The sequence below is a fragment of the Anabrus simplex genome, chromosome 9 (assembly GCF_040414725.1).
Source record: "Anabrus simplex isolate iqAnaSimp1 chromosome 9, ASM4041472v1, whole genome shotgun sequence".
Lineage (NCBI taxonomy): Eukaryota > Metazoa > Arthropoda > Insecta > Orthoptera > Tettigoniidae > Anabrus > Anabrus simplex.
The window spans coordinates 79,772,358-79,785,626 of record NC_090273.1 but is presented as its reverse complement, the minus strand read 5'-3'; the positions used below and the strand labels follow the sequence as shown (position 1 = coordinate 79,785,626).

General features: G+C 39.8%; 1 protein-coding gene across 3 annotated transcripts in view; it reads right to left on the bottom strand.

Annotated features, from left to right (window-relative positions):
* Mad (Mothers against dpp) overlaps nt 1-13,269 on the bottom strand; it is a 126,821-nt gene that overhangs the window by 54,095 nt on the left and 59,457 nt on the right. For all 3 annotated transcript variants that reach the window (XM_067154005.2, XM_067154006.2, XM_067154004.2), the window contains exon 5: nt 7,565-7,686. In XM_067154005.2, the coding sequence (XP_067010106.1) occupies nt 7,565-7,686 (122 nt within the window). The remainder of the gene's footprint in view (nt 1-7,564; nt 7,687-13,269) is intronic.

Here is a 13,269-nt window from a genome sequence, read left to right as displayed (position 1 = left end):
CGTTTTGCTTATCTTCCACCGGCACTAAATCTGGTTCTTCGATTTCTCCTTGTACCGAGGTATTTTGCACGTTGTAAAGTTGTTCAAAGTATTTTCCCCACCTCTGCAACAAATCCTGCTTCTCTGTCATCACTTCCTTCTGTTCATTTTTAATGAAGTTAGTGCCTTCACCTGGGGTTTTCATCTTGTTAACCAACTAGAATAAGATCATTTTGTTTCAGGTTGTATTTTCTTGCAGAGACTCAGTGAACTTTTGCCAGCATTTTTTTTTTCTCTTCTTGAACCAGCTTGGAGCACTCCTCCTTGCAGTGCCTGTATTCTGTTTTGTATTCTGTTGTTCTGTTTCTCAGCTATCATTTCCAAGCTTGTTTCTTCCTTTTAACTATATCTTTTACCCTGTCATTCCACCAAGGCATTTCTTGATCTTTCTTCTTTCCGGATACTCCTGCACAGGTCTTTTCTGCAGACTCAACCATGACCGTTTTAAAGTATGCCCATTCTTCTTCGACCCTTCTGATGTCTTTCTTAGGTATACTTCTTTTAATGTGTGTCTGGGAACTCTTCATTTATTTCCTTTCCCTGCAATTTCCACAACCATAGCTTTCTCTGCCTAACCTCAGTCATCTTTTGTATCTTTCCTATCTTTAACTTAGCTATCACAACTCTGTGATCTCCTTCGAAAGATTCGCTTGGGAGGGCTGTTACATCCACCAACATTTTCCTGTTACCTTTCTTGACCAAAATGTAATCTATCAGAGTTTTGATTTTGTTATCCCAATCTTGTAATCTTCTGGCTGTTTTTCTTTCAAAACCATGTGTTACCAATGATCAGCTCATTTCTTCTACAAAAGTCTACCAAAATATCTCCAGCCTTGTTTCTCTTCCCATATCCAAATGGTCCTATAATCTCTTCATCTCCTTTTTTTTCCTGACCTACTTGGGCATTCATGTCTCCTATGACCACAACCTGTTTGTTCTGTATATGGTCTTCCAGATATTTAAGGTATTCCTCCAGATCCGTATCTGTATTTCCTGTTTGTGGAGCATACCCTTGAATTATATCTTTAACACCAGTGTCAAGTCTCAATCTTACCTTAATCTACCTGTCATTTATGTTTTCCACGAATTCTAGGTATTTCTTTAAGTCTTTTCTAATTATGAGACCTACACCATTTTTGGCTTCTCTTCCTCCATTATAGTATAAGGTGTATCCTTTCTTTAGTTTCCTTTCACCTTTTCCTTTCCATTTGGTCTCACTGATTCCAAGCAACCATAAAATCTACAATTTCTTCCACTTTCCCTGTTAGTGTCACTACATCGATGGACACTATCTTGATGTATTTGGTTGCTGGTTGCCCATTTCTCACATTTCTCCCAGCATCAAAAGAACTGCAGGTCGCTTGTGGAGAACGCCCTAGCATTTTCCGAGGCTTTAGTACACTTGTCATCATATAGGCTTGTATTACGCTGGATTTGCCACTCCCAAAGGCACTTTAGAGCTACTGCCAGCCGAAACTTGCAGGCCGCTCCTAACAGGGAGAAGGGACGCCGTTTGTAGCCGCTCCTCTGGAGTACAGACGCTACCGCTGATATGGGGTTTCAGTGGCATTTCCTCCAATGAGGGCCCATTTCCCTTCTATAAGGACTCCTCCGCCCTTAGCCGTTGGTCCTTATAGTGGGTCCTAATTGAATTATATTTTCTAACATCTGTAATGATTTAGACCATTCTAACTTTCAAATGTATACATTACGCTATTCTAAGATTGACATCAACTCTTACCTTCAAGATATAACACATTATGTCATTACTAGAGCCCGGATTTCCATGCACTATCAAATCTCAAAAAATGCATGCATTCATGCACTATCATATGGCAAAACATGCACAATAAACTGGAAAATATGCACCATCAAAATTCAGTTCCTTTTGAAACACTGTACAGAAACTACCCTAATTTCTCCAAATTGTCTCGATTTAAGCCCATCCGTTTATCTGTCAGCATATTCTTAAGCACAGAAAATGTTTTTACATCACAGGAAGTGATAGATGCATACTTCAATGACATTTGGACAAAATGAGGTCAAATTGTACATCTTTTGCATTTTCACCATAACACGTCTTCTATAAGCTTGACGAATTCAAAATCAGGATTTGAACTAATTAATTCGTTCAACTTATCTCTAGCTGCGGCAGCTACTTCTCCATGCGATGATTGCAGACACATTTGAATGTCCTCAATAACTGCGTTAACAAAGATGTGTGACGAGTGAGAGTACCGGGTAGGACATTCCAAAATAACGGTAGAGGGTTCAATGAAAAACCAGAGTTTGTAAGCTGCTATCCCAGTAACGCAGCGCCACATAAGTGCGGTACAAGTTTTCTTTTGTTTGTCTAACAGACGAAAAATGAGCCGTCAATGATTAATGCACAATTTACGGTTCAATTTATAGCAATGTACAACTGTAAAACTGGGACACCTTATTCCTAAGCATTAGATATCGACGTGGGGAGTTCCGAAATACGTCATTATTTACTCAAGCAACAGGTTTAATTGGATTATAGGACTTGTACCGTATGTAGGCTACTAACTTTGATTGTCACATAGGATGCCAGGAATACATTCTCTCCGTCTCTCAGTAATAAGACATACTATAGCCTATAAATGGAAAAATTGTCCCAAATTCTGCACACCAACATTCAGAAATGGCACTATCATGCATGTTAATTTATATGCGTCAAAATCAGAATAAAAGTCATATTATGCAATATTAAACTTCCAAATATTCGTTATTAAATCCAAAATCTTCCAAATATGCATTATGCATGAATTTTCTCCTAAAATGGCCAAACCATGCAAAATGCACGGAAAAAGGACGGTTATTTGGAATTCTGAAGTCGTAAAACGAATATTTGCAAAGTTTGAGAAGTGTAGCCAGCTCATTGAAAAACATCCATTTGCATGGAAATCCGAGCTCTGGTCATTACACTTCTCAACTGCTTCAATTTTGTGCTTTTTAGTATTTTTCCTCTTCACCATTGTTTTTTTAAAAATCATATGTTTCAATAACTTCAAGAATCTAACATACGAATTTCTTTAACTCGAATATATTTCTTTTGACAAATAATATACAACTAAATTGTACTATTTCACTCATGTCAGCATTTAAAGGCTTGATATTTGAACTTTTTAAATTTTTTCAGAGGATTTCCACAAACTTTCAGAAGCACACTGCCGATCAACACAAATGTCTCTCTACTCTTCAAGAACTTGCTCCATACCATATTTACGTATTTGATCTACGACTTCTTCATGATTTCCGGAACTATCGACACGCAGTGCTGACCCCTAAAATTATACAGTGCCTCATGAACTACAACTGAAAAATACGTATTTAATTCTAGACTTCTTCATAACATTGAATTTTCAACACACAGTGCGCCCTAAAGTGTTATAGTGCTACATAATCAGCGTCTAAAAGAATTATTTAAACTTCATATTTTGTTTAGCTGTGCATTATCTTTTATACTTATTTGTGATTGGCTGAAATTTCAACACACAGTGCTCCCTAAAGTGTTTTGTGCTTCACAAACAGCAACTGACAGATTTATTTAAACTTCACATTTTATTTACCTGTGCATTGTCTGTTATACTTATTTGTGATTGGCTGATGATGACCAAGAATACTGGTAGAAACCGGTACCAATTACAATTAAGTAGGAATGTAAAACTTATATTTCTTACTTTAATAGTATTGAAAGGTTGAACCATTATATATCTTCTTTCAACTAATTGTGAGCTCACTTCATTAAGGAACACTATGAAATTCTTATCTTTTAATAGTTGGTATCAGTGCTTGATCGTCGGCAGACGCAATCTACTCTGTGTGGAGCTGTTTCAATGCAGCTTTGAAAGGCAGATTTTTTCCATATTGCGGAAAGACACACAGGCGTAGTCTTATGGTGTGGGGAGCCATAGGATATGCGTTCGGGTCTCCTCTAATAGTCCTTCGGCAGACTTGGACGGCACAGCGATACGTCACAGACATTCTGTGTCTACACGTCCTACCCTTATGGCACAGAACTTTGGGACAGTGTTCCAACAAAATAATGCACATCCACACACATCACATGTATCGATGGACTGCCTAGAGGATGTCGAGGTCCTCCCGTGGCCAGCAAGATCCCCGGACCTCTAAATCATCGAACACGTGTGGAATGACATTGGAAGGGGACTCCATCCCAGTACCACCCTCCGGGATCTGAGGGACAGCTGCAACAACTGTGGATGAACCTGCCTCAGAAGACACCATTCCGAAAAGCATAACGGTATGCATTTCGGCCCGGGGAGTTGCGACACCCTACTGACCTGGCGCCAGCATTCCCCATGTAACTGCCAATGGCCTTGTCTCTTTCACCCCATATTATAATCAGTTCAATAAAGGCACACAGTCTTTCAGCATATGTAGGCAACTGGGGAATCTCCCCTTGTTAACACTAATCGATTCTTCTAATGAATAAAAGAAAGAGAAGGGCCACAAAGGCCGTGAAAATGAAAGACTCGTTAGGCTTCTGGAACCTAACACCGCCGGGATCAGAAAAAAACAAGGGTTGACCGAAAGAAGTCAGATATCCATTTTTCCTTCACCTGCGTTCGCTGTAGGAAAAGCATATTATGTGAGGAAATTCCAGCGCATGCTGCAAACGACGTTCATTTGTCAAAAGTCACGGCCAGCTCAATCTCACCATTTAAATATTATCCAATAGGTACAGCGATTTTGTATTTCATTTGTTTTGCGGTGTTGCAACATCCACTTTTCTGAACTCCGACTACATTTGAACTACACATGTGTAAACCGAGATCAGTTTTATACAACGGGACGAAGTTGTAATCTCAGTTCCTTTTCAGAACTAGGTTCTAAATTGATCTCCCGTCAGATGTCTTTATGCAGCCGGCGCATAAAAATATACGGTACATACATGAAATAAAGTTTGGGTATTTCCTGGACATACCTACATTAAATATCGGGACTGTAACATTAGCTGTTATAGTACTTTGTAATGGACAGTACAAGAAGCTGCATTTCTTTCTACCTGCAAAAAGGTTGAGGCTACCTGTTCTAACAAAAATACCTAACTCGCAAACCCCCGCCCCAATGCAGCATTCCTAGCCAAGTCAGTCACACTCGGCCATCCCTCTCACTCTTCGGTCTTTGTCACTATGCTTATCACTACCTGTTCGGCAGAGCTGATCACGTGAATTGGCAGTGTTTTCCCTGCCCAGGCAGTCAAGTGATCACGGTATTAGATATCGTCCATTTGTTGTATTGTCGACAAGTACCAGTATTCTGTCTTCCTTTTCGTTCCTGTTTTTCATTTAAGTTTTCTTCTGCAGGTCGATCTTTAAGTTATGGAGAAACATGGAAGTTACACGGCTGGGTTTAAACTCGAAATGATAAAATACGCTGAAGAACATAGTAACAGAGCTGCCGGTCAAGAATTCAGTGTGACCGAGTTTAATGTTCGCTGCTGGCTTAAACAGAAAGCCGCACTAGAAACCACCAACCGAACATGTAAGGCATTCAGAGGGCCGAAAACTGGTAAGTTTCCTGAAGTGGAAGAGGAGTTGCTTCATTACGTTACAGAGTTGCGAAATGATGGCTTTAGTATTTCGCATGAGATGCTACATTTCAAAGTGCGTGAACTAGCGATTAAGTGAGGAATTAGCTGTTTACATCTGAAAGTGAGTCGGGGTTGGATCAGTAGATTCATGACATGAAAGGGATTGTGTCTGCGAAGGCGAACATCTCTCTGCCAGAGAATGCCAAGCGATTTCAGCAACGAAATCATAGACTTTCATCGCCACGTGATAGCAATGCGGAAGAAAAACGATTACGTCTTGTCTCAAATTGGCAATGCAGATCAAACACCGATAAACTTCGACATGCCCTGCAACACCACCATCAACAAGAAGGGAGAATCTAGCATGTTTGTACGTACAATTGGGTGTGAAAACATCGTTGCATTTTCATGCTAGCAATAACCGCAGATGGAAGAAAATTGCCACTGTACGTTAGCTTCAAAAGAAAAACAGTGCCTAAAGAGAAGTCTCCCAAAGGCATTCATGTACGGGTTCAAGACAAAGGATGGATGGATATCAATCAATCAATCAATCAATACTGATCTGCATTTAGGGCAGTCGCCCAGGTGGCAGATTCCCTATCTGTTGCTTTCCTAGCCTTTTCCGAAATGATTTCAAAGAAATTGGAAATTTATTGAACATCTCCCTTGGTAAGTTATTCCAATCCCTAACTCCCCTTTCCTATAAATGAATATTTGCCCCAGTTTTTCCTCTTGAATTCCAACTTTATCTTCATATTGTGATCTTTCCTACTTTTATAAAAGCCATTCAAACTTATTCATCTACTAATGTCATTCCACGCCATTTCTCCGCTGATAGCTCGGAACATAACACTTAGTCAGCTCTTGTCCAGGACTGGGTCCATACGTGTGGGGAGCATGGCCAGGGGCACTGCTTCGACGCCCAGCAATGCTAGTGTGGGACAGTTTCCACAGACACTTGGAAGGCACGAAGAAACATCTTCAGGAAATGATAACTGATCTCGCTGTAATTCCTGGTGAAGTCGCACATTGTCTACAGCCCTTAGATGTTCCCGTAGACAAGCCCTTCAAGGACAACATACTATAGCTGATAGATTATAGTACAACATACGTAAATTGCACGCCAAATGGATGGCTGGAGGAGAGCCTGAGTTGATGCCAGCAGGCAAAATAAAGAGGCCGTCAGTTGAACTTGTGTGTGACTGGGTTATGAGAGCATGGGTTATGGTGTCGACAGACGCTGTTGTGAAGAGTTTCTGAAGACTGGCATCGTAAATACGTTGGATGAGGTCAGGATGATGCAGTATGGGATGGTGACCAGAATATTGCACGCGAGAATAGCTCGGAGACTGAAGGCAGTGACAATGAATAGGGTAAGTATGCCAGTTGTCTTGTTTCAATATCTTAATGCAAATTTTACGTTTTTTTTCTGAAATACAGTCTTTTGCACATATATCTTTTGCATATATATCACGCACCAAAAATGATTACACGTTCTTTTTTGTCAAAAAAGTGCCAGTTATATGCGAGCAAATACAGTATTCACCCGTAACACCATCGACAAGGCTTATCTTATATAGCAGGTTGCGGCAACGAAATCTGAATATCATTTCTCAACTACAGAGTATAAAAATTGGCCCAGCCAGGTAAATGCCTATGCAATACTACAGTAAGAGGAAATCACACTTCATTATGTCCAGAACTTCCCTCCCTCACACATCTCCAATTAAAACTGCAGCACAGTCTGATAATCATGTTTCTTCATAGAACACTAACTTTTCATCAGTTTATGTCCTGCTGATTTGTGTTCTCAGTGAGAAAGCTAGCATTTCCCATATCCCATATCCCTGTTTATTTTTATTATGTCAAGTCTTCAAAAATTAATGACATATTCTAGATTACATTCAAATTAAGATTCTCCACAATTTTAAATGATGGGCCTACCTGGTATGAAACAGGAGCTACTTCAGAAGACATCGCAGTGTCCATGGCTAATTGATCATTTAAATTTGTTCCTTGACCAGTCTGACTATCCTCTGGTGGACTGTATGCAGGGGGAGGAGTCTCTGGAAAAAAAAAAAAAAATTGTATAAGGCATCGACATATATGTTTCTCCAATCACACAGAGCCTCAAATTCATACCTAATATGTGAAATCAATCATCATAACATCCGCTTAGAGTTATAGTCCACCCTCGCAACACAGTTTTAGCATAACAGCCAACATACATAAAGGATACAATTCACAGGAAAGCAAGATATTGCTCTGAGTACTAACTGCTAACATTAAAAAATTTTTTTTTTAGAGTAGCCAAATTTTCTTATTCCTGGACTTTTCCCACCTATTTGGGGGTGGCACTTGAGGAGTGAAATTGCTGTTTGTTTTATCCTCTGATACAGAAAGGTCTTATGGCGATGGGATAGGAAAGGCAAAGAAGCAACTGTGGCTTGAAATTAAAAATATATCGTGTCATAAACCAACATGTAATATATATTTCTCCAATCATATTTTATCCGAAATTTATACCTGACATGTGAAGGTATATCATAACAACATCCAGTTGCAATAAATATCCACCATATCAACACATTTTTAGTCAGCACAATGTCTGGGAGAATAAGGAGGTCCCTGAGGATTGGCATAAAGGAATAATCATCCCAATTTTAAAGAAAGGTGATAAGAAAGTTTTGAAGAACTACAGGGTAATTACTCTAATATCCCATGTTGCTAAGATTATGGAAAGGATACTGGAAAGTATAGTTCAGTTATTATGAGTTTCGACTTGACATTTGAGCGCTGCCTTTTGGCGGAGGGTAAGTAAATTAATCAACAGCCAATCGCTCCGATAGAGCGCGTTAGACTCCAGTTGCGGTTAGCAGTGTTGTCGATTTTTTGTTATTGTAACCACGTGCTATCAGCTGTGTGTTGTATTGCGCTCAGTTCTTTTCGCGGTCTTTGTGTGTCTTTGTGCTAATTTGTTGTTCGTTTATATTTCGCAGTGTAGAGTTTATAAATGTATTGTTTAGTATTTACATAGTATAGCACGTTATATTGTAGTAAATAGTGTGTGACAGGTGATCTATTTTATGTAGTAGCTTAGTTTAACATTTTGTTCGGTAGTTATATAGTAGGTTAATTTTAGGCCCGTGTGTGAATTTGATGTTCTGTCGTGTCGACGCCTACGTTTAAGGATAAAGCTCCCAAGAGAAGAAAGCCCTTCGGACGAGGTACTCCACTAAGGAGCCGGGCCCGGGAAATTGTTTGTAATGTTAGAGAGTCATTCTTGACAAAGGACCAACAATGGCGTCTAGAAAGAATGAGTTGATTAAGTGGTTGAAGGAGCACAATATTTCAGTTCGCGATGACATGGGGAAGGGGGATCTTATGTATCTCTTGAAACAAAACAAGCCCCAGTACCCAGTTTATCTGGTGGATAGCCAGAAGGAACGGGCATAAAGTAGTTCAGACGATTATGTTGAAGACTTTATTATCTCTTTAGGGTCAAGCGAGAGTGAAACCTCAACAGACGATGACAATGCCGATAGTGACTGAGAAACGGGTGGTATATTCGCTTTGTAGGATAATTTCCTTCGTTACGGGAAACTGAATCTAACAGCAACGCGAGATCTTCTACATGGCGAGGAGAAATTTAATTTAATTTTCTCACGGTTTATCTGTTCGAGCATTGACATATTTTTATCTTGTAGCCTTATCCTAAATGTGTTGTGCATTATTGATCTTACGTGAATCATGTATGTTGCTACAAAGAATAACCGATTATGGACTTATATTCCAGTATTTACATTTCTGTTCGTGTTGTGTATCGTAAATCAGCTGTTTGCATTCGTGGCAATTTGGCACCACCGGCTGACTTCTGGCTAACTGTCAAGTCGAAACTCATAAAAACGGAACTATAGAATAAGGTTGAGGGTTGAGAATCAGATACAGGAAAATCAGTTTGGTTTCAGAAGTGAAAGGTCAACAATAGAGCCCATTTTCATTATGAGACAACTAATGGAAAAGCATTGGGAGTACGGGAATGATATGGTGATGACATTCATTGATAATGAAAAGGCATATGACAGTGTCCCCAGGACGAAAGTTTGGGACAGTCTGGTGCAAAAAGGAATTGGACAGGGATTAATAAAAATGATCATGGCATTGTATAAGGAATGTTGTAGTTGCGTGCAAACACAAGTTGGCAGGACAAGTTGGTTCAAAATAACTAGTGGGCTGAGACAGAGAAGTGTTCTATCACCAATCCTGTTTACAATAGTAATGGATGACACGAGAACAGCAAAAGCAGCATATGGAGGAAGAGAAATGAACATGTTATTTGCAGATGATATTCTGATTTGGGGAGAAGACGACAGGAAGGTTCAAGAACAGTTGGATGTGGTGAATGGGAAGATTGAAGAATGTGGATTGAAAATAAGTGTAGAAAAGAGTAAAACTCTTGTTATGACTAGAGGGGAGAAAGAAGGGAAAGGTCAGATTAGACTTGCAGACAAGCCCCTGGAAGTAGTGGAAACGTTTAAATACCTGGGGAGTGAATTAATGGAGAATGCTCGACTGGATGCTGAGATTAGTAAAAGGATTCAAGCTGGAAGTTGTTTATATCATAGTGTAAGAAACATGTTATTATTATTATTACTTATATACATGTTATGGGACAAAGATGTGCCAATGGAAGCAAAGGATACTATGTACAAGATGTATTATGTACCCATAACAACTTACGGAGCAGAAACTTGGACAATGACAAAGAAGGATGAGAGTCGAATACAGGCAGCCGAAACGAAGTTCTTGAGGAGTATGATAAAGAAGAGTAGAAGAGACAAAATAAGGAATGAGAAAATCCGGGAAGAAATTGGAGTGGAAAAAATGAATGATAGAATAGAGAACAGCCGACTAAGATGGTTTGGGCACATAAAGCGAATGAGCGACGGAAGAATGCCAAAAAAGGTGATGGAAATGCAAATCCAAGGAAGGAGAGGCCGTGGACGACCACGATTGAGATGGAAGGATACCATCCAACGCAGCATTATAGAAAGAAACCTGGACTGGGACACAGTGTTGGAAGAGGAGTGGTGGAAAGACCGAAGAAAGTGGAGAGGAACCATATTTGCCCCTACCCGGCTACAGCTGGATAAAGGGAAATGATGATGATGATGATGATGATGGCGGCAATTGGTACAAAGACACATAAGGAAATTAATTCTTATCAAAGCAAGATGTTCCTTTGAGTACAGCCTCACCATTTTTGCCACGTTTGAAAATGGGGAAAAACAAAAAGTCATCCTCAGTACTGATGACAGTAGGGTTCGAACCCAATATCTCCTGAATGCAAGCTGATAGCTATGTGACTCAAACCGCATAGGCGTGCATATCGCTCAGCTTTACGGCTGGACACTCTTCCTACTGTCAACTCCAAGTGTATTAATACAAACACCTAGTCCCCAAGCCCTAGACATGCCTAAAATCCCTGGTTGACTAGGAATCAAACCCAGGACCGCCCGAACCAAATGTCACTATATTGACCATTCAGTCAAGCAGCCGGACATTTAGCATAGTTCAATGTTTAGAGATTTTATTATGGAATCACCACCACTACCACCAATCTCTACTATTTTGAACATCATGGCCTGTAACTAGATGATGATGATTATTATTATGGTTGAAAGGGGTCTAACATCTAGGTCATCATCACCTAATGGTACAAAAGATACGAAATGTAATGACAATTTAAAAGTCTGAAATCATCCACTGACCAGAATTCAAAATGTGATGACAAAGAATGAATGGATGAATATGAATTTAAAACAATCAGTGGATCTGATCCGCAATGCCCCACATTCCCAGAAACTATCGTAAAACAATACTATTACTGACCAAAGGACTGCTTCCAAAGCACAATCCGGAATTGATTATACTTGTTGTTTAAAGGGGTCCAAAATCCAGGCCATTGGCCCCTCATAATAGTACTTATCGCTAGTAAAGTAGAACCATGGTATTTGTTATGTCGCGGTACTAATCAAAAGTAGCGTAGACTCATGGTGCTCCATATATTATGGTACTACTCACAGGCGACGTAATATGCACATGAAACGCAGCCCGATGGTGTTTCTCATATTGCAACACCACTTACAGGCAACGCAAACCTATGGTGTTCCTCACATAGGTGAACTAATCACAGGGACTCGTACTATCCCATGGTGTTCCTCACATAGTGGGTACTAATCATGAGCAATGCAGACCGAAGGTGTCGCTCATATAGTGGTACTTATCACAGGCAACGTCCAGACCCGTTGTGTTTCTCACATCATGGTACTAATTACAGGCAACGTAAGCCCGTCGTGTTCCGCATGCAGTGGTACTAATCACAGGTACTGTAAACCCCATCCTGATTCACTCTGTTGCTACTAATCACAAATCTATTGTGTACCTAACATAGTGGTACTACTCGAAAGTAAGGGCGACCCATGGTGTTCCCTGCGTAATGGTATTAATTACAAATAGTCTCATGGTTCTAATTCGATCATCCCTTGGTCGCCACTATTAGTCTCCTCTTATGACAGGCAGGGGATATCGTGGGGGTATTCTTCGTCTCCGCCCCCACCCACAGGGGATGTGTGTTTGGTCCGCGAGAACTATTTTATTTTGCTCAAATCCGCCGGCAAGCCAGTTAGGACCCCTCTATCTGTCACCTGGGATGTGCTACGTGGGTGTATCACCTCTCCCCCCCTGCTACGCCAGTTTAGTAGGTTTCTGGCCCACAATTAGAGACAAGATAATTTTGCAAGATCACTATCCAAGCTAAGTGTTAAGTGGCCCTACTTTCATAATGTGTGTACAATTATTATGCAACCCCCCTCCTCGACCAACTCAATATACAATATCCTCCGTTTTTTAGGACATTTTCTTTCAATTCTTCAGCTCTTCTATTCTTCTATCCTGGACGTCATTTGTTGCACTTCATTTTATTTTATTATTTTCATTTCTATTTATTTCTTCTACCGCATTCGTCCCTGATTCATCTCATTACCCTGCCGTTACTTCGTAATGCACATACGGTGTAACAACAAAACTTAATTGGAGCTTAGATGGTGTCGTCAATAAGTGATCTAGTGACGAGAGTACCACTTACTATAGGCCAACGTAACATTCTTAATTAAAACCTTCATTATTGGAGAAGTCTTCCTCGTGAGCAGACGAGAGTTTCTCCTGAAGATTCATAGCAAAGTTCTTTGCGAAACGTAAAGAATTTGACCTTGTTTTCTTGACATGGCAAAAGTCCGAAATCTTACTATCGTGTCTACAAACGTGTGATGTTGAACTGTTAGTTGAAGTTGTACATTTTGGACCAATGGTTTCTTAAGAATCGTTTTCTAGTCACATTCTTCAACTATGATTTATTCAGAGGTTTTTATTATTATAACCATTAGGTTCTTCAGTTTATGAAAAAAAAAATTTCCACTAAAGCCTATAAAAGAAACAAAAAAGTAATGAAAGTTGTGAAAAACATGAGGGAACAGGTATGAAAACATTTCGCACAGGGCCCATAAAAGTAATGTATATTTACAGGTCATTTTCTCTCAAAATCAAACGTGCAACGTTGAACTGTTAATTGATGTCATTTTTTTGTTTCA